The sequence below is a fragment of the Pleuronectes platessa genome, chromosome 15, assembly GCF_947347685.1.
Source record: "Pleuronectes platessa chromosome 15, fPlePla1.1, whole genome shotgun sequence".
In the NCBI taxonomy this organism is placed as follows: Eukaryota; Metazoa; Chordata; class Actinopteri; order Pleuronectiformes; family Pleuronectidae; genus Pleuronectes; species Pleuronectes platessa.
In genome coordinates this window covers 14843533-14866582 of record NC_070640.1, presented here as the reverse complement: position 1 = coordinate 14866582, position 23050 = coordinate 14843533, and the positions used below count along the sequence as shown (strand labels likewise).

The following is a 23050-nucleotide window of genomic DNA, read 5'->3' as shown; positions in this document are numbered from 1 at the left end:
TTACGAAAATCTTAAACGTGTCTTAAATAGGTTCTTATCAAGTGCAGCAAGGCTTTAAATAAGATTTTGGATCGATTTTTACCGCAATTACATCTTCTTCTCTTTTTCCAGATAAGGGTCGCAACAGCATGGTGTCGACTGAGAGCGCCTCCTCCACCTACGAGGAGCTGGCGAGGGCCTACGAGCACGCCAAGCTGGAGGAGCACCTGCAGCATGCCAAGTTCACCATCACAGAGTGCTTCATCTCCGACAGCTCCTCTGACCAAATGACCACAGGAACCAACGACCCAGCGGACAGCATGACCTCCCTCAGCACGCCGTCTGAACCCGGCATCTGCCGCTTCACCGCCTCGCCGCCCAAACCGCAGGACTACGACCGTGGTAAAAATGTGGCTGTGCCCATTCCCCACCGCGCCAACAAAAGTAAGTATGGCAGACGAGAGTCCTGCAGGGACAGTACCTATGATAATACATTTTGCATTCAGTTTGTATTTTCAATTAACTTGTTTTTCATTTAAAACATGCAGTGTAGATTGAAGATTCTTAGTTATTGCATTGAGACCCTAAAATATAACCTAAAGTAGGAAATGTTATTTACTGTGAGAAATTAAAATAATGATATAAGTAAAATCTAAAACTAAATAACACCACTAGGCTATAATTACTTAAACTACACAAGGGTGGTTCCCAGTGTAGCATAAAGGGATAGTTCACACAAAAATGAAAATTCACTCATAATCTACAAACAGTGTTGCAGCCGATCCTATACATTGGAAGTAAATGGTGACCAATTCTTCAAACGTTAAAAAAAAAATCAACTTGAAACAGCATCATTTACTCCGGAGGACTAAATGTCCTCTGTGATTCATCCACGAACACGGCTTCAGATATTAAAATGTTTACCCCTGAAACTCCAAAAGTGTTTTGTGGATTCAAACCCTCACCCACCCCTCCAGTGGCACAGTGGTGGTGAGTAGATAATGAGTGAATTTTCCTTTTTGGGTGAACTATCTCCGTAAGTCAAATGTCTGCTGTGTTTGTCACAAAAATATAAATTCAAAGGAGTTATAAAAGCTTAGGATGTATTTATAAATCGGAATTTGAAAATCCTCATTCAGATCAATCAGTCAAAATGACACAAAACATTTTAAATGACCTCACTCTGTTGAACTCGTCCTGACCCCTTTCACGCTTTCTCCAGGTGAATTCTGCAACCTACCCCTCTACATGAAGACAGACCCATTCTTCCGCAAACAAGGGGAGCTCCACGACCCATGCCCGGTTGTGCCGCCGCGGGAAGCCTCGATCCGCAGCCTGACGCAGCGGGCGTATCACACCCAGGGCCGTCACAAAACTCTGGACCCTACCAAGCAGCCGTCCCTGACGCTGGGCCACTCTGGGCTGAGCAGCTTGGGTTCGAGCTTGGGCACCGCCACCTTGCCCCAAAGGACTCTCACCATGCCCAGCTCCAACACCGCAGCAACAGCTTCCACTTCCAGCACAGGCAGCAACCCCACCAACTGTAACAAGGTGGGGGGCTCCAGAGACTCGCTGCTTGAGAGCAGCTCCTCTGCACTGGGGAGACTGCAGAAACAGAGTGCGGGGGCCTACTCCAAGTCGTACACACTGGTGTAGTCCATTCTCTTGCACAGACTTGCACTGCTGTCCCCCTCCTCAGCCAGCCCCACCCTGGCACTCTTCAGTCTGGGCCAGGAAGGGCATGCAACCATCTTTCTTTACACCCAGCTAATGGTGAACTGCCCAGCACCCTGTCTAGTTTTCCTCGAGATAGGTGCTCTCCCAAACAGAGACCCAGCTAACCCTACTTTTCATGCTTACCTGGGACTATGTAAAAGAACTACTAACTCCAACTAACAGTTCCAGCCGGCTGGTGCTCAGCTCCGCGCAGTTCTCACAGGAGCTGCACAGCAACAAAAAAAAAAAAAAAAAACATGAAGCGATTCTGTGGTCATTTGGACATAGTGACTATAACTGAGCTAAAAGCTCTGTGTTTATGATGATGACAACTACGATAGCCAGTATGAAGCTGTGTGGCCACCCTGCCTCTCACGCACACACATGCTGTCCTCCATACTTTGAGTATTATTGTCAATTTGCAGGACGTCCCGTTAAGTTCCCTATTCTTACTGTATCTTCCACCCTCTATGTGTCTCTTTAAGTCCCAAATATCTATTGGCAAATTAAAATCCAAAAGAAATGATTCAGGTTCACTTCCAAGAAAGAAAAAAACACTTCCATCATGTTCATGTGACAGAATATCTCCAGCTGAACAGTGTTGATGACTCAAATGAACAAGCTATGATTATTGACATTACAAATAGAGAATATTTGGTAATATAAAGAATTTACATATATATTTCTATGTAGGTATATTATTGACGTTTACGTTAAATTATGGAAAAATATAAATTGTATGTGCCACAATAGTGTACATACAGAAATTAAATGTTAATGTCAAATTTAAGAACGAGACAATCGCTCAATCATAACAATTTAAGAAGAGAAATTTTAAGAAGGTTTGACTAAAGAAAGAATAAAAGTTTAGTGTATTTACAGGAACGTCTGTATATTACCTGTATGTAGACCGACTACGAGAAGTGTCCCATGATGAGGTGGGAAAAAGCATGACAGGCTACTTAGTATTAGTTTCAGTTCCTGTAAAGGGAAACAGCTGACTGGTTGAACAGATTATAACCTCCCCGGTTTGCAATGCCTACTTTACTGGTGGAAACAATCACGACAGAAAGCCTGCTCATGGAGACTCTACGGAGTCTGATGGGTTAGTAAATACATGTACGTTCAGAAACCAAATAATCAGTATCAAAGAAGATCCCTAAATCAGTTTTATGTTTATGTTGCTATTAGCTGAAGCGCGAGTTATCCTAAAGTATTAAAGCCTCTGTAACTGAAAGTCATAGAGATACTAACATATTCAGCTCTTCAGAGAAAGGAGAGATAAAGAAGGAATCCCAGTTATGATGTGAATGAAAAATAATATAATGAGAGAAGTTCTATGTTCAGGGAGTTCATTGATAAAAAAACAAAATATATAATGTCCACTTAATTGATATATCTTTGTTGTTGCCCTGTCTGAAGTACTGTATACAGTATATCCCACTTTATTTACCACCACACCCCTCCATAAATGTACGTTCACACAAGATCCTATTGGGATGTTTTTTCAAGCATTGCCATTATGGTGTTCTGTGGTTTGTATTCATTTGATCAATTTGTTTGTTTTGTTTGTCCAGGGAGGGTGATGTCTGTAAGTCTGTTGATTTTGATTTATGATATTCCTTTTTTGATTTAATTTAGGATTTTGACAAAAAATGTTTGATTTCCAGAGGCTAAACAGTACTGAGGTATGTGGCCTGTGACTAAAACCAGTTCAGCCAAGTGAAATCAGGGACTCGTAGCTCTTTTAGTCACACAAACTACTATTGTATTGTGTATATACTGGACTGGAGGTGGTCTGTAAACCTGAAGCGTTCATACTCCCGTCAATTTCCCCTGCTCAGATAAATTAAAGTAAAAAGTCACCACCCCTAAACATAAAGATCCATCATCGCTACCTTTGTCAGTGTTGTTTATAGATTAAGTCTTGTACATAAAACACAGTTTTGTATGAAGAGCTATTTTCGTCAGAATAAATCAGGGGACACATCAGGGTTGAATGCCCCAATTTCAAAATTGAAATAGTATCAAAAATAAAGTATTTTACTTCTGAAATGGGCAAAAAAAAACATTTTTCTTTCCCTTTATGTTTTTTATACTAATTTGTTGAATTTTTATTCTTTTTTTAAGGTCTTTTGATGTTGTCATTTGTCCTATTTACTTTTTTTATTATCATTATTTTGTATTTTTGTTCATCCTCAGAAAAGTCATTGCATGCTTGCTAAAAGGGAAAAATTGAGAGAAAAAATGTATGAAAATCAAAAGCTAAAAAAAATGTTGAGGGTATCCCAAACATTTGTTTGAGTTGCTTGTTATAGCAATTGCTTGTGTTCAAAAGTACATTTTCTATGAAAAGAAAGCAAAAACTAAAAAGATCATTCTAACACCTTGTGCAATAAAGCTATCTTTCATACGTCAAGGTTTCTGTCATTCGAGTTGTGCCCGAGTTGTGTTTTCCTCCTCATGTTTGTTTGCAATAGGGGCCCTTTGTGTAGCTGTAGGCCCCTCAGTGACCTCAACTATGGCAGTTTCATTCTTTTATTCCTCAGTCCTCCAGAAGGAGCTGAAATTGTCAGTTGATCAGCCGATTAGTATATTGACAGAAAATGTATCGCAACAATTCTAATCATTAATTGATTATTTTAAATTCCAAGCTAAAATGCCCCAAAAAAGACAGCTTCACAAATGTGAATATTTGCTTGTTTCAAAGTTTTCTCACAGTTTGATAGACTTCTCTTTGCTCAGTGATGACGGCATATTTCCCCATTTTCTGATATTTTATATATTGATTATCTGAGAGAATATTTAGTTATTGGTTACGAAATTAGCAGTTATATAATCACAAGACTTTAAAACCAAAAGTTTTAAATGTGTCTGACTCGACAAGTCATTTCATGTGAGCAAATTTACAACAAATTAATTCAATAAACATGAAAACAATTAAGTTCTAGAAAAAAAAAATTGACACAAGGGACCTCAACAAGGCAACAAGATGGTGGAGCCAACGTTCTGCTTTAGTGGTGTTGATATAAAATAACCAATCTGTGATTAGTCAAATGAAGACAGAACTAGAATGACACATGACAGTAGAGGGCAGACCTACACCAATGCCCAACAAGTCCCCTTAGATTCAGTTCCCGAAATGGGCCGGGTTTTCTTCAACAATATCCGTGAGTATTTCCATCGGAGATTTGTGAAAATGGCAAAAGAAACAAAAAAAACAACATCTTATCTCACATGTTAAAGAAATTGAATGGATCCGCCCCCTGATCTGGATCTGCACCAAAATGTAATGGGTTCTTCCCTGATCCATACTGCATCCTTACCAATGTGTGGTCATCTGCCCTGTAGTTTCTTTAACAATATAAGTAGATGAAAACATAACCTCCTAGGCAGATTAAAAAGTAAATGACAACACTTCACAGCTAATCACCTGGAGATGCACCACACCACTAGCATCACAGAATAATAATAGTGAAAGGTGAATTTCTCCAGCACTCCTGAAACGGATGTAATGGTGCCCAGCCTGTCCGTCAACACGTTACTTGAAGTAGCTCTTGTGTCTGCTCCCTCTACCATGCCATCCTGCACCAACAGGCTTCACAACATTAGTCCCCCTCAAAAAACTGTTGACAGAAACAGAGCAGAGTGAACCTGTGTTTTATTTTCTTGAGCCCTGCCTTTATCCGATGACTAATCCAGTCTGAGCAGCCGAGAGAGGGCGCTCTCCACCAGATTTCGGCTTGGTTTCAGTGATGCATCTTTACATGGAGAGGTCTTTAGAGAGGTTGAATCTGAAATCCGAGGTGTGAAGAGAGTGGACCAAGTACAAAGTTATTAAAACATGTCATGAGATACATGAGAATCCACTCTCACGCTGTCATAGCTCTGCAACATGCATGCAACCACAAGATGGCACCATATCATTATGCTGTGTGACCATCTCCCCACTAGGTGAACAGACACTGTAAGGGAATTATTCCACCAAAAGAGAGCAGTGGCTCATGACGGATTTGTTTTGAATAATTGATGCTTTTCAGAGTCCCCTGCACCCGTGCATGCAACATACTACAGCTTCCAGTTACTACAGCATGGCTCTTTCATTTCATTGTTTGTGTAGAATTATCTTATATATCAGAGGGATGGATGGATTTACATAGATTCATCTCTAAATTTGATTATTTGTGGAGTGAATATGCTGCACACGTTACATTTCAAAACTGCTATATTCATGCTTTGCTGTGTTGCTTCACCAGCTGGTGATTCAGGACATGTAGTTTAAACCTCAATCCACTATTGCACAGTGAAACATTCAGGTACTTGTCTAATGGCAGTACGGTGAACTTTAAAAAAAAAAGAACTGCCTCCCCTCCACAGTGCTGATATTTGAACCAACAAAATTATAAGATTGATATAATTCCCTAGGTCCCACAGTTTTGACAATTGTAATAAAAGCTTGAAATTATTCATTAGAAAAGACATTTAAAAGCCCTAGACGACTCAAACTTTATTCCCCATCATGATCAGCAGGGCCTGAATTTGTAAAGTGCCCAGTGTTTCTGTCTCTTTCATAGAGAAAACTTCCATCTTATCATTATTAGACTTTACTTGTATTTTACTAATCATTTAGTTTAAGTTCTTCATATTTTCCAACAGTTGGATCAAATAGCAGCATTTAAAACTTCGAATTATCTCTTAGAAAACCTTTGTGTTTTATTTGCTCATTTTTAAATACTGTATTTTGTAAAAGTGTGAATACTGAACGTGTATGTGGGATCACATGTGATCATGTGATGAAAGGATGTGAGTCTCCAACTGACAATGACACGATGAATAACTTAAAGATACTTGGCTCTTCGGTTGCTCCTGAACGCACTATTATTATTTATAGATTTATAGATTTATATTATATATTTTTATTATTATTGTTAAACATATAACTGATGATATTAATTGCATTATTATTATTATTATTATTATTATTATTATTCTCAGTGATTGTGTGGTCATTTTTAAGCCTGCACAGTATAAATAAAATTTATATCAGACCAAAACTTTCCATATCATTCTTCCTTGAAATTACTATTACAATAGATAATTATGACACATTTGGTAGTTTTATTTGTCAATAATAATGGCAAATAGAATAAAATAAAATAGTATTTAATGAATTCTGCGCAGGAGGTAAATACTTTTTTCTTCTAATAATTAGCAAATATTACTCTTGGCTTGCACATACAGATTTTCACCACTTTCTAATTTTCTGCAAATTTTGGTAAGAATTTGAGCATGTTAAAGCCCCCAAAAAGCCAATTAATTTGCCTGACTAATAATAATTATTAAAAGTCCCCTTATGAAACTACATTGAAATTGACTAGATCAGTTCCCTTAAAATTTATCAGGATCCATGAATTATTCTGAGAAATAAATGAAAATGTGTAGAAATGCAAACATTTTAAGGAAGTGAAAACACAAACTCTGGATCCACTTCAACATTTAATGGGTTCTTTCTCGACCCATACCACATCCTTTGTCCAAGTTTAGTGGTGATCCGTTCATCTGTTGCATAATCCAGTTTTCAAACATAAAAACACAAACTCCTTGGTGGAAGCATTTAGGTTTCAAATGTAAAGTTGACATATTGTGTCAGTAAAGGTCCGAGGTACCTCTGAAACTGTAAAAGAATCAATGAAAGACAAACTCATGCACCACAGGGAAGCGGAGGACAGTTTTACAAGATTTAATTTATTAACTATTATACAGTTCACATAAGGCCTTCATCTTCAAACACTATTCTCAGTCAGACAAATTCCATGGTTTGCTCTTGGTGTACAGTTCATAAACTTTCACGTTTCACTTCAGTTTTTAGTTTCATTCTTGTACTGATTTCATGTTTTTAAAACAGGGAGAGGCTTTCATCCGTCTCCCTCGGTGTGTTTTTAAATCATGCACTAAACTTAAGTGGCCTTGAACCATCCACAAAAATGGTAAAAATGGACTTTCAAATCATTGAAATACACACTAGAAATGTTTTCTACCATTGACTAAAGGGTGGCGTTCCCCAACATACAAATAAACAACCATTATAGAGTAGTATGCACTCACTTTTTGCTTGTCGAGCGGTAGATTTGCCGGTAATATACTCCCAAAGAATCGTGTTATCGTGGGACAGCCGCTCGGTTCCAGTCGTAATGTTACAGCTAACATATCTGAGGCAGCTTGGGAAAAGCCCTCGGTTTAGTCTGATAAACATATAAAATGACTGACTGACTTCCGACAGCATCGTGATTTCCAAAAGTACCAGAAGTGATGATCTCAAGCAGCCAATGATCAAACTAATCTGGTCACTGTTGCAACCAAGATCCATAACAGAGCCACAATCATCGGGGGAACGTGTGTGTCTGGTGTTCAAGCTTTCACTCAATCCTGTTCAAAAGACGGTGCCTCCTCTCAATAAGTGTAATGTTTATATTCAACAGGTCTTCATTGACAGTGCTACCTCTTAAAATGTGCTGCCTTTTTTTTTTCTCCATGAGAACGTGTCAGCACAAAACCAATTCACTAGAGCAGGTAAACGGCCGGCGGTGCTTCCTGAACGCGTCTTGTTCACAAATATTTAACGTCTACTGGTCATTGTATTGTAAAGCAGGACTAGCGGTAACAGTGCGTTGAGAATACTAAACCTTCCGAGTTAAAGGTCCTTAATATTAGATGGATACAAAGAGCTGGGATTGACGGAGAGCCATAGCAACACATCCAGCAACCTATCATGTTTCGAGCGTTGGGTTTCCATGGACACCAGGTGGCAATGCAGAGTCGTGTTATGGGATGACTAGGTTACACATTCAAAATTTCAATGATTTCTCCTTCACTTGACTGTTGCTGTCTGATATGATAATGGTCAAATTAAACCAAACTTCCCTAAACATCCACTCTGATCCATTATCAGCTAGAAAGAGGACAAACTCTAAAACAAAAACAAAAAAATCGTTCACATGGCTGGATGAACGAGGAGGAGAAGCAGATCCAGATTTCCCCATCAACCTAGAACGGGAACTCTGGATCCACTTTAAGAACGCAAGTTTTTACAAAAGGATCTTGTTTCAGAAGCCTGCACTGATGCCACACTCACCCACTGAACAAACAATATTGACAATCAATGTGGCATTTCAGCAAATGTAACACTACACTATCAAAAAGTGCTTCAGATAAGTTTGTTGATACAAAAACAAGTTTGATGTAAACAAAGTTTGATCTGCCAGAGCTCTGTAGAAGCAATGGGTATGGCTGTTTGAGCTGTGAAATTAAAAACACACAAGAAAACAGTATGTCAACCAAACAAATAAACCCTGTAGAGGGGTAAATCAACAGTGATCATTAAAGTGCATCCCTGGATGTGTACCTACCCCTTCCCTTCCCTCCCCATGCTGCCCCCCTCAGGTAGATTCAATGAGAGAAGCCCCAAAGGCAGACAGAGGAACTTCTGCTAATTGGGGCACACTGCTGCCTAAAGGACCTACAGAGGAGCAGTCTATAAATCCAGTGGCAGTACTTTCATGAGGAAACAAAACTAAAACAGTTATACACAGGAAAAAACACGGTGGACACAAATCATCCTTCCAGCTTGGCATAGAGGTTTCTATTTCTTGGTAGTGGTGGCTGTTGACAGAAGAGAGGCTTACTGTGACAGTGACCTATGTCCTCCACTTCTGCCCTAATGTCAAATTCCAGGCTCTGAGGGACTTGGAGGGCAGAGGGAGAGTCACTGCTAATGGCGGCTGGCCCCGATGCACACGGGTATGGACACAAATGGCAGGTTGGAGAAGCTTCTCAGACACTTCACCCTCTCCGCTCTTCATAACCTAAGTTGTCCATGATCAGAAATGTGGTGTGCAAGTGCACTTTATTTTTTTTTTCTTCATTTTATTTTTTTTATCTCTTAGTGCGTGTTAGTGATAAGGTCCAGCATCATCATGGGCACACGTGGTTTCATTGTCTCTCACAGTGTCTCTTGTTCGGCGGGGGAGTGGTGGGAGTGGGGGTGTTGGTGGAGGGGAGGGAGCAGGGACTGCAGGGGAGACTGGGGGGTGGTGGGTGGGGACTGCTGCAGGGGGCTGAAGTGTGCGGTGGTGTGGGGCGGCGAGGAGCGGTAACCGGAGTAGGCAGAGCTCCCACTGAGGGTGGTGGTGGGTGAGGCGGGGAGGCCTGCCAGGCCCGTGGGGGAGTCGATGAGGGGCTGGTTGTAAAAGAAGAACGCACACTGGTGGATGAAGCTCTCGATGATTGTCTGGTAGGTGCGTGTGGCAGTCAGGGCGTCCATTGTGACGAAGTCTGGCCTCATGAGTGTGGGCCAGAAGCAGATGGACAAGTTTTCACTGGTCATCAAGTTCAGCCTGTGCAACTGGCTCACCCTGAGACAACAAACACACAATCAGACTCAAACGTATTCATTCTCATCGCACAGTGCAGAGACACTGGTGGGGGTCTACAACAGAAAACCAACAAATCCATGAAGTTGATTAAAACAGCAGACAGGGAACTTACTTGTGTAAGTGGCTCGCGACATATTTGAAGACTTCATAATTCTCTCTGGGGAACCTCCTCAGAACATCCTTCATCGTATATAGCCTCTGTTCTCGGTCACTTATTCCTGGACACACGGAAACAAGTTACCACTCAATCTCAGGCCTCATCATTACAGACAGTAATTTGACTGTAAAATGTCTCGCTCCTCTCAACGCTGAAACACCTAAAACTGAGTGGTAGGCTGTACTGTAGCACATTAACTTTGGTTATTGTACTGGTTCATATATCTGTAGATTTATTTTTGTGTACTTTTCACTTTTACTCGACTACATATATTTAACAAATATCTGTACTTTCTACACCACTTTTAAAAAGCACTGCATTACTTGTTCACAGTTTTTAAGGAGTGATTTTCCTCTTTAGCGAGTTTATCCTGGTTTAAAAAAAACTATGTATAGCCTACACTTGTCAAGTACTTTTATATATTTCAAAGCAAGCACTTACTTACTTACTTTTACTCAAGTAGAGGAGTTAATGTGGTACTTTTACTCATTAAATGTTTGAATACTTCCTCCTCCACTGCCTTAAACTGAGCAGAACAGATCTGCCAAACCCCCCCCCCCCCCCACCCTCATCCCTCCTAAAGAAACAATCTTTTTATGTTCTGGTAGTGACCCTCCCATCCCAGCAGTGTTTGCTTACTGAAAGCATCCAGTAGGTCCACCTGCAGGGCAGAAGGCACCAGGGGCTCAGGCAGCTCAGAGAAGAAGCTTTTGAGGCCTCCAGCCACAGTGTTTATGGCGAAGTCTTTCTCCACCAGGTCTAATCCGTGGTCTGTACGAGGAGAATGAGAGCGTTAAAGGGATCAGACAAAATGAGCCCATCAGTCGTAGATGTCATCAGGACGGAACAATTGGTGGTGTGTCACTTTCCTTTGGTAAGCGTTTTTTTGTTTTGATGAGGCAGCCCCATAATTACACGTCAAACAGCTGGTTGAAACAAATCTGAGGAGCAACTCACCCTGTTCAAACTGTCTCTGCATGCTTTCCATCTCGGACTTGTTGCCGCTGACACGATACAAACCCTCGGTATTCAAGCCTGAGGAAAAAACAGAGCGCAGCGGAGGAAAGGGGGGCGAGGCGGGGAGAGGGAGGGGCACAGTGGGAAACAAGCAAAGCACAAACCCTTCATTAGCCCAACTGCAAACAGACATGTCAATACAGATGCCGGAGGAGAACTTGAACTGAAACTGAGGCTACTCACTCAATTCCGTTTTAAAACTCATCACATTTTTGAAGTTTGGAAACACTGCTGCTCCCTTTTAGTTTGAAAACTGCAGATCTGCGTTGTAGTCATTGGAAACAATGACCAGCATTCGCTTCCTAATTGACTAATGATAGATGCGCTATTAAGAAATTCCTTCTCTTACTTGTTGTCAGAACTGTTTCTCATATATAGTCTTTTCTTCAACTGAATAACCAAGAGCAAATAGACGGTCAGCCTCCTGTTTGTGAATGGTTTCATGATTTTCCTATTCACGTGTGTTTGTATGGACTGAGATTGTTGTCAATTTATAACCAAATTTTAAACCTAAAATGCATTAATGTGGATCTCGCCGGACTAACCACTGTATTAAATTCACATTACTATAATAATGGCTATGAGCAGGTTTAGGAGATCAAACAATAAATGTGTTAAAGCAATAAATAAATTACCTCAGTATATTAGTATCTCAGATAAAACTTTTGCACATTTTGAATCACAATGCAGCAGTAATACATGTAAAGTGAAAGATTTTTTTTTTTTTTTTACCTGTTGTCTCAATGAAGCGGACACACTTCTCGATGAAGAGTGGAATCGGTCTGTCTGGGGATACCACATTCACGAGAGGGATCCCAAAGTAAAGGTTCTCCGGGGGCTTGGGAACAGCTTGTCGGGGCTTTGTTCTTGTTTTCTGTGGAGAAATAAAGACAGAAGACTATTATCATTTCGAACATGGATAGATAAATATGTTGATACCACGTGGAAGGCTCACTGGCCTCTAATTAAATGTAATGTTCTTCTTCAACAGAAAATCAGGAGTTCCTTCCATGTAGTCACAAGCTTAATATCTTAGTCCTCTCTGAAACAGCCTTACTCAACACTGACCTGATTTGTTTTATGCCGACCTCTGCTATTAAACCTGTAGCAATTACTCTAATCTTTCATTAGGACAAAGTGTTTGGAAAATTAATTAACTTCTGTTTGAGATTATTGAGTGAAAAATGATGAACACACCTTGGCCGTACGTCGCAGGCTCTTCAGAATGTTCCTCTTTTTTGGGTCCTCACTCTCCTCGATAACAAGACTTTCACTTTTCAGGGTCCCAAAATCATCTTCCTTGGACTTTAGGAGAGCTCCCATCTCATCATCACTGCCTATGAAGCTTGTCCGGAAGCTGCTGAATTTGCCGAGCCGTTTGGATCGGTCGCGGTAAAGACGAGGCTTCACCCCTATTGCGGAAAACTTCCTCCTCCGCTCAAGAGAGCTGCTGTCTGCTTCGCTGTCTGAGCCATTTCCATTCGAGTGCATCCGGTTGGAGTTGCGGATGGTGATGATTTTGCCTTGTGTGCTGTCGTGTGGCACCGAGTAGATTATCTCATCATTGCTCGGACGGGGTTTGGAAACAGCATCCATGGGTTCGGCGTAGTCTGAGGGATCGTAGCCCACGTCCCCACCGGGAACCCAGGTAACTGCAGAGGGCAGGGAGCGGCGATGTCCGAGTGTATCGATATATGGGTTACGGCTGACCTTGCGGAAGTCAAAGGTGACCCCCGGTTTGACTCTAACTTGGAGGGGCACTTTGTTGTTGAGTTTGTTCTCAAAGTCTCTGATATCAGAGATGACAGAGACGTCACTGGAATCTAAGTCGGGCAGGTTGAAGCCCCCACTATGAGAAGTGAGCGTGCCATCATAGTATGGTGGAGATGGCTCAACGTCATCCTCTGAATCTAAGAACATGGTGACAGGACTGGGAGAACTGCAGCGTGGAGAGTACACATTTTCATTGGTGCATGCTTCAGCTACATTATCGTACATGTGTGTGGCCTCCACAATGTTGCGTTTCTCCACCACCTCCATCAGAAAAGAATGGAACATTTCGATTCTGTGCAGGCCTCCCACTACGCCCCCAGAGCCACAAACCAAACTATTGAAGCGACCCTCGATCTCATGGGCGAGCTCCTCCCCCTGCATCATCTGTTCACCGGCGTAGTCACTGTCAGTGAGCTCTGCTTTGCTATCTCCCACAGCCAATAGCTGAACTGGGATGATGTCTTGAACTTCACATAAGAATGCACACAGAGTCTCCAAGGAGGCTTTTCGAGAGACTGAGTACACTGCAATGTAGCCGTGTACTAACCTGCTCTTCCTCAAAGTGAAGGAGGCGTGGTAAGAGAGCAGAGACAGCTCTATGGCCAGCTTGTGTCCACCAACTGTTTGCTCTATCAATACAGAGGTTCCACAATTAGACATTGGCCTGCAGTGCTGGTGCATGAGAAAGGGGGACAGGAGCTGCTCTATGTCATAGGAATCTCCGCACATTAAACACATGACAACACGAAGGTCTGCCTCCGGGGCCGGCTGATGAGGAGAGTCTCGGAGAGCTTGTGGCTCAGGGAGGAGCGGTGGGGAGCTGCTACTAAAGGATGAGCTTCTCCTAAGATCCAGGAGGCTCCTCAGCACCTGGTTGATTTGAGTCTCATTGACATTATGGCCATAGCCCACACCAGGGGAGGCAGGGTCTAAAAAGCTACACTGCAGTCTCCTTGCAAACTGCTGTCCTTGTGTTATTAGGTTTAAGGCAGTTTCTCCACCTATATCCACGTATGATCCAACACCTCTTTTAGTGACTAAAAGCAGAGACGTTTGCAGCTGTGCCAGCTGGCTATCCCTTCGACCTAGAGTTGATTCCCTAATTCGCTCAAGGCTTTCCACCACGTAGGAGAGGGACTCTTTTGAGTTGTACAGACACAGACATCCGTGAGGTGTGAAGGTGGGCGTGTGGAAGGAGTTTACTGGAAGACGCACATTTCCCTCAATAGGCCGCAGCATCAGCTCGTACATCTTCCCATCAAGCACATACCAGTCATCATTTGTGCAGAGAGCTCTAATCTCATTGGCAAATTCTCTGGCCAGTCCATCCTTTCCGAGGATGACAAGGTTAATTCTGTCAGCCTTGGTGTCTCCAAAATGAGCTTTCACTTCAAAAAAGGGATAACATGTTGGGAAACGATTAACTAAGAGATGTTCAATCTTAGAGTCTCCGCAGTTTGGACTGCTAGGGCAGGTCTCCTTGGTAGGGTGATAGACAAAGTGGATATGCTTCAGTACCAGAGCGTCTCTTTCAGCTGGAAGCTTTTGCAGTGCCTTGAACCTCTGTTCCTCCCCCAAAACCTCCTGAATTGCTCCCATCTTCTCTTTGCTTGGCTTGGCATCTACCTCAAGTTCATAAAAAAGCTCAGAGTACTCCAGCAAAAGCTCCTGAAAGTCTTCTTTTGCACGATCAATGATATCCTTCTGATGGCGGTTGTACAGGTCCAAGTACTCCGTCTCCTCAAGCCACTGGTAGAAGTCTTCATTCATGATGAAGCTACGTGCCTCCTCCCATGGTTTACCAGGTGTGACAAAGGGAGAAGAGGCCAACTTCTGTTTGAACTCCAGCCTCATCTCTGCTCTCTTGCACTCATTACGCAGATGCTCCAGGTGTGCATTAAATATGTCCTCTGCTTCCCCCGTCTCCAGTAGATCCGAGGGGATTCGCTCATCGTCCATGTTATCAATGTGTGATGTATCCTCCCATGGGGAGTCCTCCAAAACCACAAACCAGTGGGCAAAGTGCTGCTTGGACTCTAGAACCTTCTGTACCCCAGACCAGCTCAGCTGATCGATCTCATCCAGATCAGGCACCAAAGAACTAAGTGCTAAGGGAAGAGTGCTAAGGTAAATTTTGCGACGTCTCTCAATATGTTCCTGCTTCAGACGGTAAACATGCTGTTGAAAAAGCTTCTTGCACTTAGCCGTTCCCTCCAAGAAGACGTATTCTTTGTACTCTGGGGAGGTGTTCATGCGTCGACTGGTGTTTAACCAGGTTTCATTGTGATTCTTAACTATGCGGTTGATGAGCCATTCATAGCGATCCTTGGCAGAAGCTATCTGCTGACTCTGGAGCTTTAGGGCTTCAAAATAGGGAATTATCTTGGGCTTGCCTCTGCCCTTATCAAGAAGTTGAACCAGGGTGAGGAAGGCGAGCTCCACATTTATATTTGACCGTGCAGATGTCTCAATTACTGGTAGACTCTTTTTTGTGATACCAAATGTATGTGCATCTTTGATGTAGCGTTCCACTCCTTCGTCACACTTGGTGAGGACCAGCACAATGGGCTTCTTTGTCTTGCTAAGCTGACCATACAGATTTGTGACGAATTTCAGCTGGTCATCAAAGTTGCGGTTCATGCCCCGGCTGACATCAACACAAAGCAGGAAGCCATCCACCTGCAGCTTTCCCTCAGGCATTTGCTTTTGCTCAAAGTCTTGCTCCAGACCAAGCTGATCTGTACAGAAGTACATGAGCTTCTCTGCTGAAGCCAGCTTGGTTGCGGCTGCCCGTTTCATATAGGGCTGCATCGCAGTGCTACGGTGGGGCTGAAATGTCTGGTCATCAATGAATTCAGTTTGCTCCACAATGTGCAACCTGCACTCAGGCCCCTCCTCCATAACCCTTGACACCTCCCCCCAAAACAGAAAGTGATCATTATTAACCACTCGACCCCCAAAGTCACTGGTGCTCAACACTGATGTGTGGTCCAAGTAGAAGTCATCAGCGCTAGGTCGCACAAACCTATTAGACAAACAGGACTTTCCAACCCCACATTGCCCCTTCTCTTTCTCTGTTCCGGACAAACCCACAACCATGAGGTTGTAAATGGGCGGTCGGGCATCTTGCTTCTTCGCCATCATCGTCTGCTGATGCTCATCCTGCCATAAACAGGCACTGTGTAGAGGAGTTCACTTGAATGTTTGTCCATAAAGTTGGTGATCCACAAGGGTGATCAGATTTCACTTTTCTTCTGGCGGGCTTCGATTTTAATAAATAGCAGTGCAGTAATATGAGCTGAAGGTTGTTTATTCATTCCTTATATGATTCAGATCCTGTCAAGAAAAAAAGAAAAACAAGAAATCAGACAAACTGGGCAAAAATGATGTATTAACAAAAATATATTTTGAAATTGGGAAAAGAGAAAATCTATCAAACCACCAATGGGCCTATTATTAATAAAGCATGATTCTTTATGTGATAATGGATTAGTGAAGTTTTAATAGCAACAATTTATATTTCTATACTTCTTAATAAATGAGTGATCCCTAACAATAAAGTATATGAGACGAACAATAACCACATTTAGATACATGTTGTGCTTGTTCCCTTTGTATGCCACATTATACTAAAGGAACTGACATTCAGGGTAAACAGTAAAAACTAAGAGTGCTGGTTATTTGCTATTCTGAGTTCAGCTGGTTATGAAGCACTTTACTGTCCATGGCTTCGGTCACGATGATGTATCAAGCCTGATTATATTTCAAAAGTAATTAACTGTAATATGTATGAAATCACTGTTTTGTGATTATGACTGTCGCACAACGTATCAAGAAACAACCAAAAGCATAGTAGAGACAGTGTCACAGCGCCAGTAATGACCACAAGTCACAATATCTCCTGACAGAGGCCATATATTTCAGTGGTAAATGTAATGTCCAATACAATAAACTGCATTTCAAATGAGGAAGCAGAGATTTTCCATTAAGTTGTCCGGCAGATTTATTTACTACTCCAGGGCTGTAACTATTATTCACATTGTTGAATTTATATGTTCAGTATTTTGTCAGATAATTTGGTGTAAAATATCAAAGGGGCCTATGACAGTCACATATTGCTTCTCTGTCTGAAAAACAAAACTAAAGGGTATTCAAATGGGAGCATTTACGCCACTGAACTTCCTGGTTGTTTAAAAAAAAAACGTCCAATTAAATATTATACTTTTAATCATTTTACATCTGTATTATTTCATCTCTGCCTCAAGATAAGTTCCTGTAACGTCAAACCAGGATCCGAATGAATGCATCAATCCAAAGAAAAAACATGTGGGGAGTTGTGCTCTTTAAATGACAATGTCAGCTGATCAGTGAGCGGAATGACAGCAATAAAATGACCACCTCAGTCTGCATGTTTCTCCTCATTACATCATAACCCTTGTTCCTTATAAATGGAAGAAGCGCTCTCAGCTCCATCTCCAATGACAACACAGTGAATGAATGGAGTAAACTAATCGAGTCAGACAAGTGCAGTCTGTGACAAAGGCTACTGTATCTGCTCAACCTCAACAACACTTAATACTCAATATACTGTGGCATTGATTCTCCATTATTATAGCACTGATGCGATTCCACACAATATTGATCTATAACAAATCCTTCAGAAAATGGCCAACCTGAATTTCCCTGATGTGACGCACTAGAGTCAAACAAAAAGGGGAAATGACACGTTACCGAGTCATCCCTTTTGAAAGAGTGTACACAAGATCATTAAAAGTGTATTTGATCCCAATTGAGTTCGATGTGCTATGTCTTACCCATTTACTTGCATATGTGACTGAAACTGTGCAAAATATTTGTTTAAAATAATTTTTGATTTCAAGTAAGAAGACTTTAACAGGAACAACTGGTTACGGCCATGGCACAGGACTAGTGAAACCATGAAGAGTATAAATGTTATGGAGAGACTGAGCTTTTCAACAAAGCTGCAATTAAGTGATTTCCACCATAAGATGGACTGTGAGATAAACTATGCAGAACTATGTCAAACTGGAGTCAAATTTATTGCATATGTACACATACTTGGCCAATCAAGCCTGTTCTGATTATGATAGTGACATCAAACCTGGTCAATGGAGGTAAAATACTTTTCTATACAGGTTTTCCAAACTCAAATGTGGTCATAATATAGCAAAGTACTTCTACTAAAATGATAAATCTTTTCTATATTTTACTTTTAGTCCTCATTTCCAGGTATTGTTTGATTATTTGGTTCTGTTGTGGGTTATGGTGATATTAATGACACAGACCATATCAAGAGGTAATGAGGAATGACTCTAAACAATCACAGAAACAAATATTTAGATGTGAAAGTAGAGGCAGTCACATTGAGTGATCGCCCGTGAGAAACACGCAGGGCTCTGACAGGCTGAGCAGCAGCAGCCGGCACCTCAGCTAAGCAGATCCGGGCCCTGACATCCAACATGACCAGACAAGTTCCTACATTAAAAACAACCGCACTGACCCCATCTGCAGCGGCATCACTACCCGGTTCAACCAGCGTCTACCTCCTGTACAGAGCCTGCTTACTCAGACACACATCGGTGCGAGGTTACATGTCGCAAAAAAAGCAGGGATTAACGGAGAACGTGGGCTCCAGGGGGCTGACCACGCCAGGCCCCGCGATCTACATAATGAAATCAGAGCCCCGAGCGAGGGGGGAACGGCCCGTCTCCTCCCCGCCGACACACGATGTCCGGACGGGGATGTTTTGACCCAGGTGTCTGCGGGTGCACCAGTCTCCACTACAAGGGGAAACCGCCCATAAAGCAGAGGAGATCGTGTCGGGTACATACCATCGGCGTTCTCCCTTTCTCCTCCCGCATCTGTCAGGCCAGCCCTTGCCGCAGCCCTCGCCGCCTGATGTGCACGGACACTCCGCCGCAGAACGCACCTTCCCGATCCACCGATAGTGCCGAGAATACCGCAACCCGCAGCGATTGTGCTGCTTTATTTGGGGGGGTTGAAAATGTCAATCAGCTCGTGTGCGGATTCGCTTTTATTCAGCTGCACTGCCTCGCTGCAATTAAACACGGAGGAATCAAATGTCCCGGATAATAGAACAATCCGATGTAGCTCCTGCAAATAGTTGGTTTGTCCCTCATGAGAAATCAAGGCGTGTTGGTAGTATAAAAAAACAAACAAGAGAAGCCTCCTCAGTCGTCTTCTCCTCGGTTCACCACGTTGCTTTTTCGATAATTATTCTGTCCATTGTTGTGCCTACATACTGCTGCTGCTGGGCCGGGGCGGCCGCGCACACAACACAACGCGGAGCTGGTTGCAATGTCCGCGCTGCTTCTGTCCGAAATTGGGGGCTTCTGCTGCGACACGGCTCCCCTCGTGTCCCGCTCGGGCTGGCGGAGCAGATCGCGTGTGTGAAAGTCGTGTTTTCTGCCAGGTTTCCGATAATGGCGGCGGCCCTCCTCCTCCCCGGACCTAGTTCTCTGCTCTCTTCTTTTCTTTGGGAAAAGGCAGCAGTGGAGACAGAGGCGGCGGAGAGAGGGACTCACCCAGCGGCGCCTTCACTCAACTGCAGCGGCTCCCTGCTCCTGCTGCTCGTTACTCCCACAGTACTCTGTTACTCTGTATCTACTCAGTACTTTACCACCACACTTCCTGCTACTGCTGGGATGAAATATTTGTAATCACACTGAATAATAATACCAGTAGCATCAGAGGCAGTTCAATATTCCTGGGTACTTTCCTAGCTGACATGGCCACAACACCAGACTTCAAGGTAAACGGTGTGTTTTTTAGGGTACAGTTTCATTCAAAATCACAGCTACTGCTCTAAGAGATCATGTTTCAGGATAACAATGTTTTTATTTGGTTAAAACAACTTAAAATACAAATCATTCATTCCAGGCTACTGTCTATCTTTTAGCCACTTGCTAATTCATGTTTATCTAAAACTAATATTTGTCAAGCAAGAAAGTGTGGCTGAAAAATTAAATACATTGTTTCAAAAGCCTGCAAAAGATAGCTAAGATTTGAACGTACCTTTTGTATTATGAGCAGTTAGCTTGAAATTATGTTGCTGTTTAGAAATGTTAGCAAGCTAGCTTTCCATGGGTATGAACTATTTTCATCCAAATTGTCTTTAGTTCAGAGATAAAGTCTCAAAAACATGACTTAATTGCTACTTAGCATACATTTTAGTAGACAACAAACCGTCAACTGTATTTTTAAAACAAACACGTTACTTATTGTAGCCATTGGCCTGAAGGAGATTGCAAAATAAGTCATTTTGAATAAGGAAAACACTGAAATTACAACAAACTGCTGTACAACATGTCACAAAGAGAAACAGTTTAAGTCATATAAGTGAATAAACAGACAGAAGAAAACCAGACTACAGAGTATACACAGGGCCCTTGAGTTGAGAGAGGTCCAAACCAAATAAAGGAATATCTGTTATAGGGAGTATATTTTAAAACGACTATACAGTGAATTATAGTGGAGGCAGCCATGAATGGTATGGTCTGTCTGTATATGTTCTACCACTCAGCTCTCCCACCTTTAACAGAGGCGGACATCAGTCATCATATCTCATTACTTTCAGCGGATCATTGGCTTGTCGCCTCCTGGTGGATTTATAGGCTATAATCCGTCCGAAATCTTCTCTCACCTTTGCAATGGGGGCTTAATGCAGTCACAGTTTTGACTTTCTATGAAGATTTATATATAGATTTCCAGATATTTTTTTAACTTACCCATTTTCAGATATGCTGTGCTGTAATTTTACCCGTTTGGGTTCAGCGGTTCCCAGGCAGAGCGGGTTCAGATCAGGCTGCTGGGCACAGAGCGTCAGCCTGATGATGGACTGCGTGGTGGAGGAGCTTCACCTTCAGCTGTAACCGAAACTGTGGCCACCACCAGACTGCTGCTGCTGTTGCTGGGAGAGGAAGACATGGCCGAAACTCCAATTATTGAGTAAACACAGGTACTGTGAATGCAGTGTGGGTGTCTGTGTGTGTGTTTCTTCCAGCTTTTCATGTGCAAGATGCATGCACATTTCTTGGTACGTTTATGTTATGTTACACTCCAACTAATTTGGTGGTGGAAAGGTCACAGTGCAAAAATACTACAATGAGCAAAAAATCCTGCATGTAAATCAGAGTTCTGTTGTTGTTTTTGTAAATATCCTGTTTTACACTCAGACAGGGAAATCTTCATGTGTTTGTGATGCTAGATGTGGAGTCAAGCAGACAGCAAACTCATTAAGATTCAGCTTCTGGGAGTAAAATTTAATCACAAGTCAGCCCTCTCAGAAAAGCCAAGCAATAGGAGCCTGTTCGGTGTAATTGATATTATTACCACTAGGAAGAGCCCTAAGCCTTCTTTTAATTCAGAACATGGAGGGGAGTTGATGTAGTGATAAGCTCACTGTTGTTGTCCCAGTAATCGTGCAAGGGAAGCTACATTGTTGACCTTTTTAATCAACCACATGTTAAATGAAAATATATTTAAGATGACTGAACCCCCAACAGCTATGTGTTCCCTTAGTGTTCTTCGTTTTTCTAAATTCCTGCTACACACACTAATTAGTTTCCACTGGTAGATGATTCACAGGGTTTTGTTTTACACCTTGATCAATTTATGAAGTAGCCTTTGTGGTGTAACGGGGATCTGGGGGATGAGAGGCAGCAGGGGTGAGAGTGAGGTGAAAGGGACGGCAGATGGGTGCTGAAGGAGCTCAGCACAGGTGGACAATAGGTGGGAAATTGCATCTGTTCCAAAAACATAATGAACAGTATAGGGAAAGCTATATTCGGTAACAGTGAAATATATTTTTCATTTTGAGTTAGCTTCACAAGAAGCTTTCTAACATCTTCACCCTGAATCGTGAATACTGCAACATAACAATTCGAGGGTGGGAAGGAAGAAAGAAGAAAGGGAGAAAAAAAGACTATGTGATGTAAAGAGATCTAGATGAACAAGATAAATGCTAACTATTATATCTAATTTATTCAGTCACCGAACCTGTCTGTGTCTCAATTGTGTGTGTGTGTTTCACTGAGCAAGTGAGAGTGGAAGAAAAGAGACAGAGAGGAAGACAGAGAAGAAACATTCTTTCCAACCCACCCAGATAAGTCATCATTCTCCTGTGATTCACTGTTACACTGAATCGGAAAACCTTTGCAATTTAAATACAAAATGAGGGGAAACCCATCATTATTATACCTCAGTCTCAAAGACTGGGCAGCAGTGGCAGTCAGTTTGAGACAGGGAGGTTATGCCAGGATCTCTGGAGTTCTTAATCTGTCACATGTTCAGAATTAGTTTTTGAGATTTTAATGTAATTATATGAAATTGAAGTCAGGCAGAGGGCTGTAGCTGCAAAAAAAGAAATCCATAATAGAGAGGAGAGACATGCTTCACTTGCTTTTCTTGCTTTCAAGATACTTCACCACAATTTTACAACGTTTTGGTGTTGAGTATAACAGAAGTGGGCAGAGTGACAGTTGAAATGGATAGAAAGTGGGTGTACTCCTCAGCAGACGGCCTTTAGTTGAGATAAATCAACTAATTCCTTTTGGAAGCTACTCTTTTGGAAAATGTAAGACTCCAGTTTCTCAGACATAAAGCCTTGGGTTCTTTGCATTTGAAACTAATGATGTTCATATACAGTAGACTGACTAATGAGTCGCTGAGGTATAGTTCAGATAGGAATCAGGTCCAAGCAAATGCTGATAGGACCATCCCAAACATCAGGAAATGGCTAGGAAGGAAATCTTTGTTACAGGAACTGCTAAAAAAAGATAGGAACGCCAAATGAGACGAAAACACTCAACTGGAAAATCAGGCGGCTTAGGTAATGAAGATGGACTTAACAGTTCAAGTTTAGTTTGACTCTGATTGACTTTTACAGTCTTATTTCGATTTCACTGGCAGGAGAGTTTCTGCCAGATGCTGTGTA

General features: G+C 42.1%; 2 protein-coding genes across 2 annotated transcripts in view; one reads left to right on the top strand and one right to left on the bottom strand.

The window, feature by feature from the left end:
* Window positions 1–1635, top strand: part of LOC128457432 (cell adhesion molecule DSCAML1-like) — a 47955-nt gene extending 46320 nt beyond the window's left edge. The window contains 2 exon segments of the mRNA XM_053442114.1: window positions 112–423; window positions 1202–1635. Coding sequence (XP_053298089.1) covers window positions 112–423; window positions 1202–1635 — 746 coding nt within the window.
* Window positions 1636–7419: 5784 nt separating this feature from the next.
* Window positions 7420–19553, bottom strand: arhgap35b (Rho GTPase activating protein 35b). The gene is given in 8 exon segments (XM_053440894.1): window positions 7420–9751; window positions 9754–10106; window positions 10240–10345; window positions 10924–11055; window positions 11242–11319; window positions 12034–12175; window positions 12499–16410; window positions 18927–19553. Coding segments are annotated over 7 exon segments (4638 nt in total). The 5' UTR covers window positions 16219–16410; window positions 18927–19553; the 3' UTR covers window positions 7420–9644.
* Between the last annotated feature and the right edge of the window lie 3497 nt (window positions 19554–23050).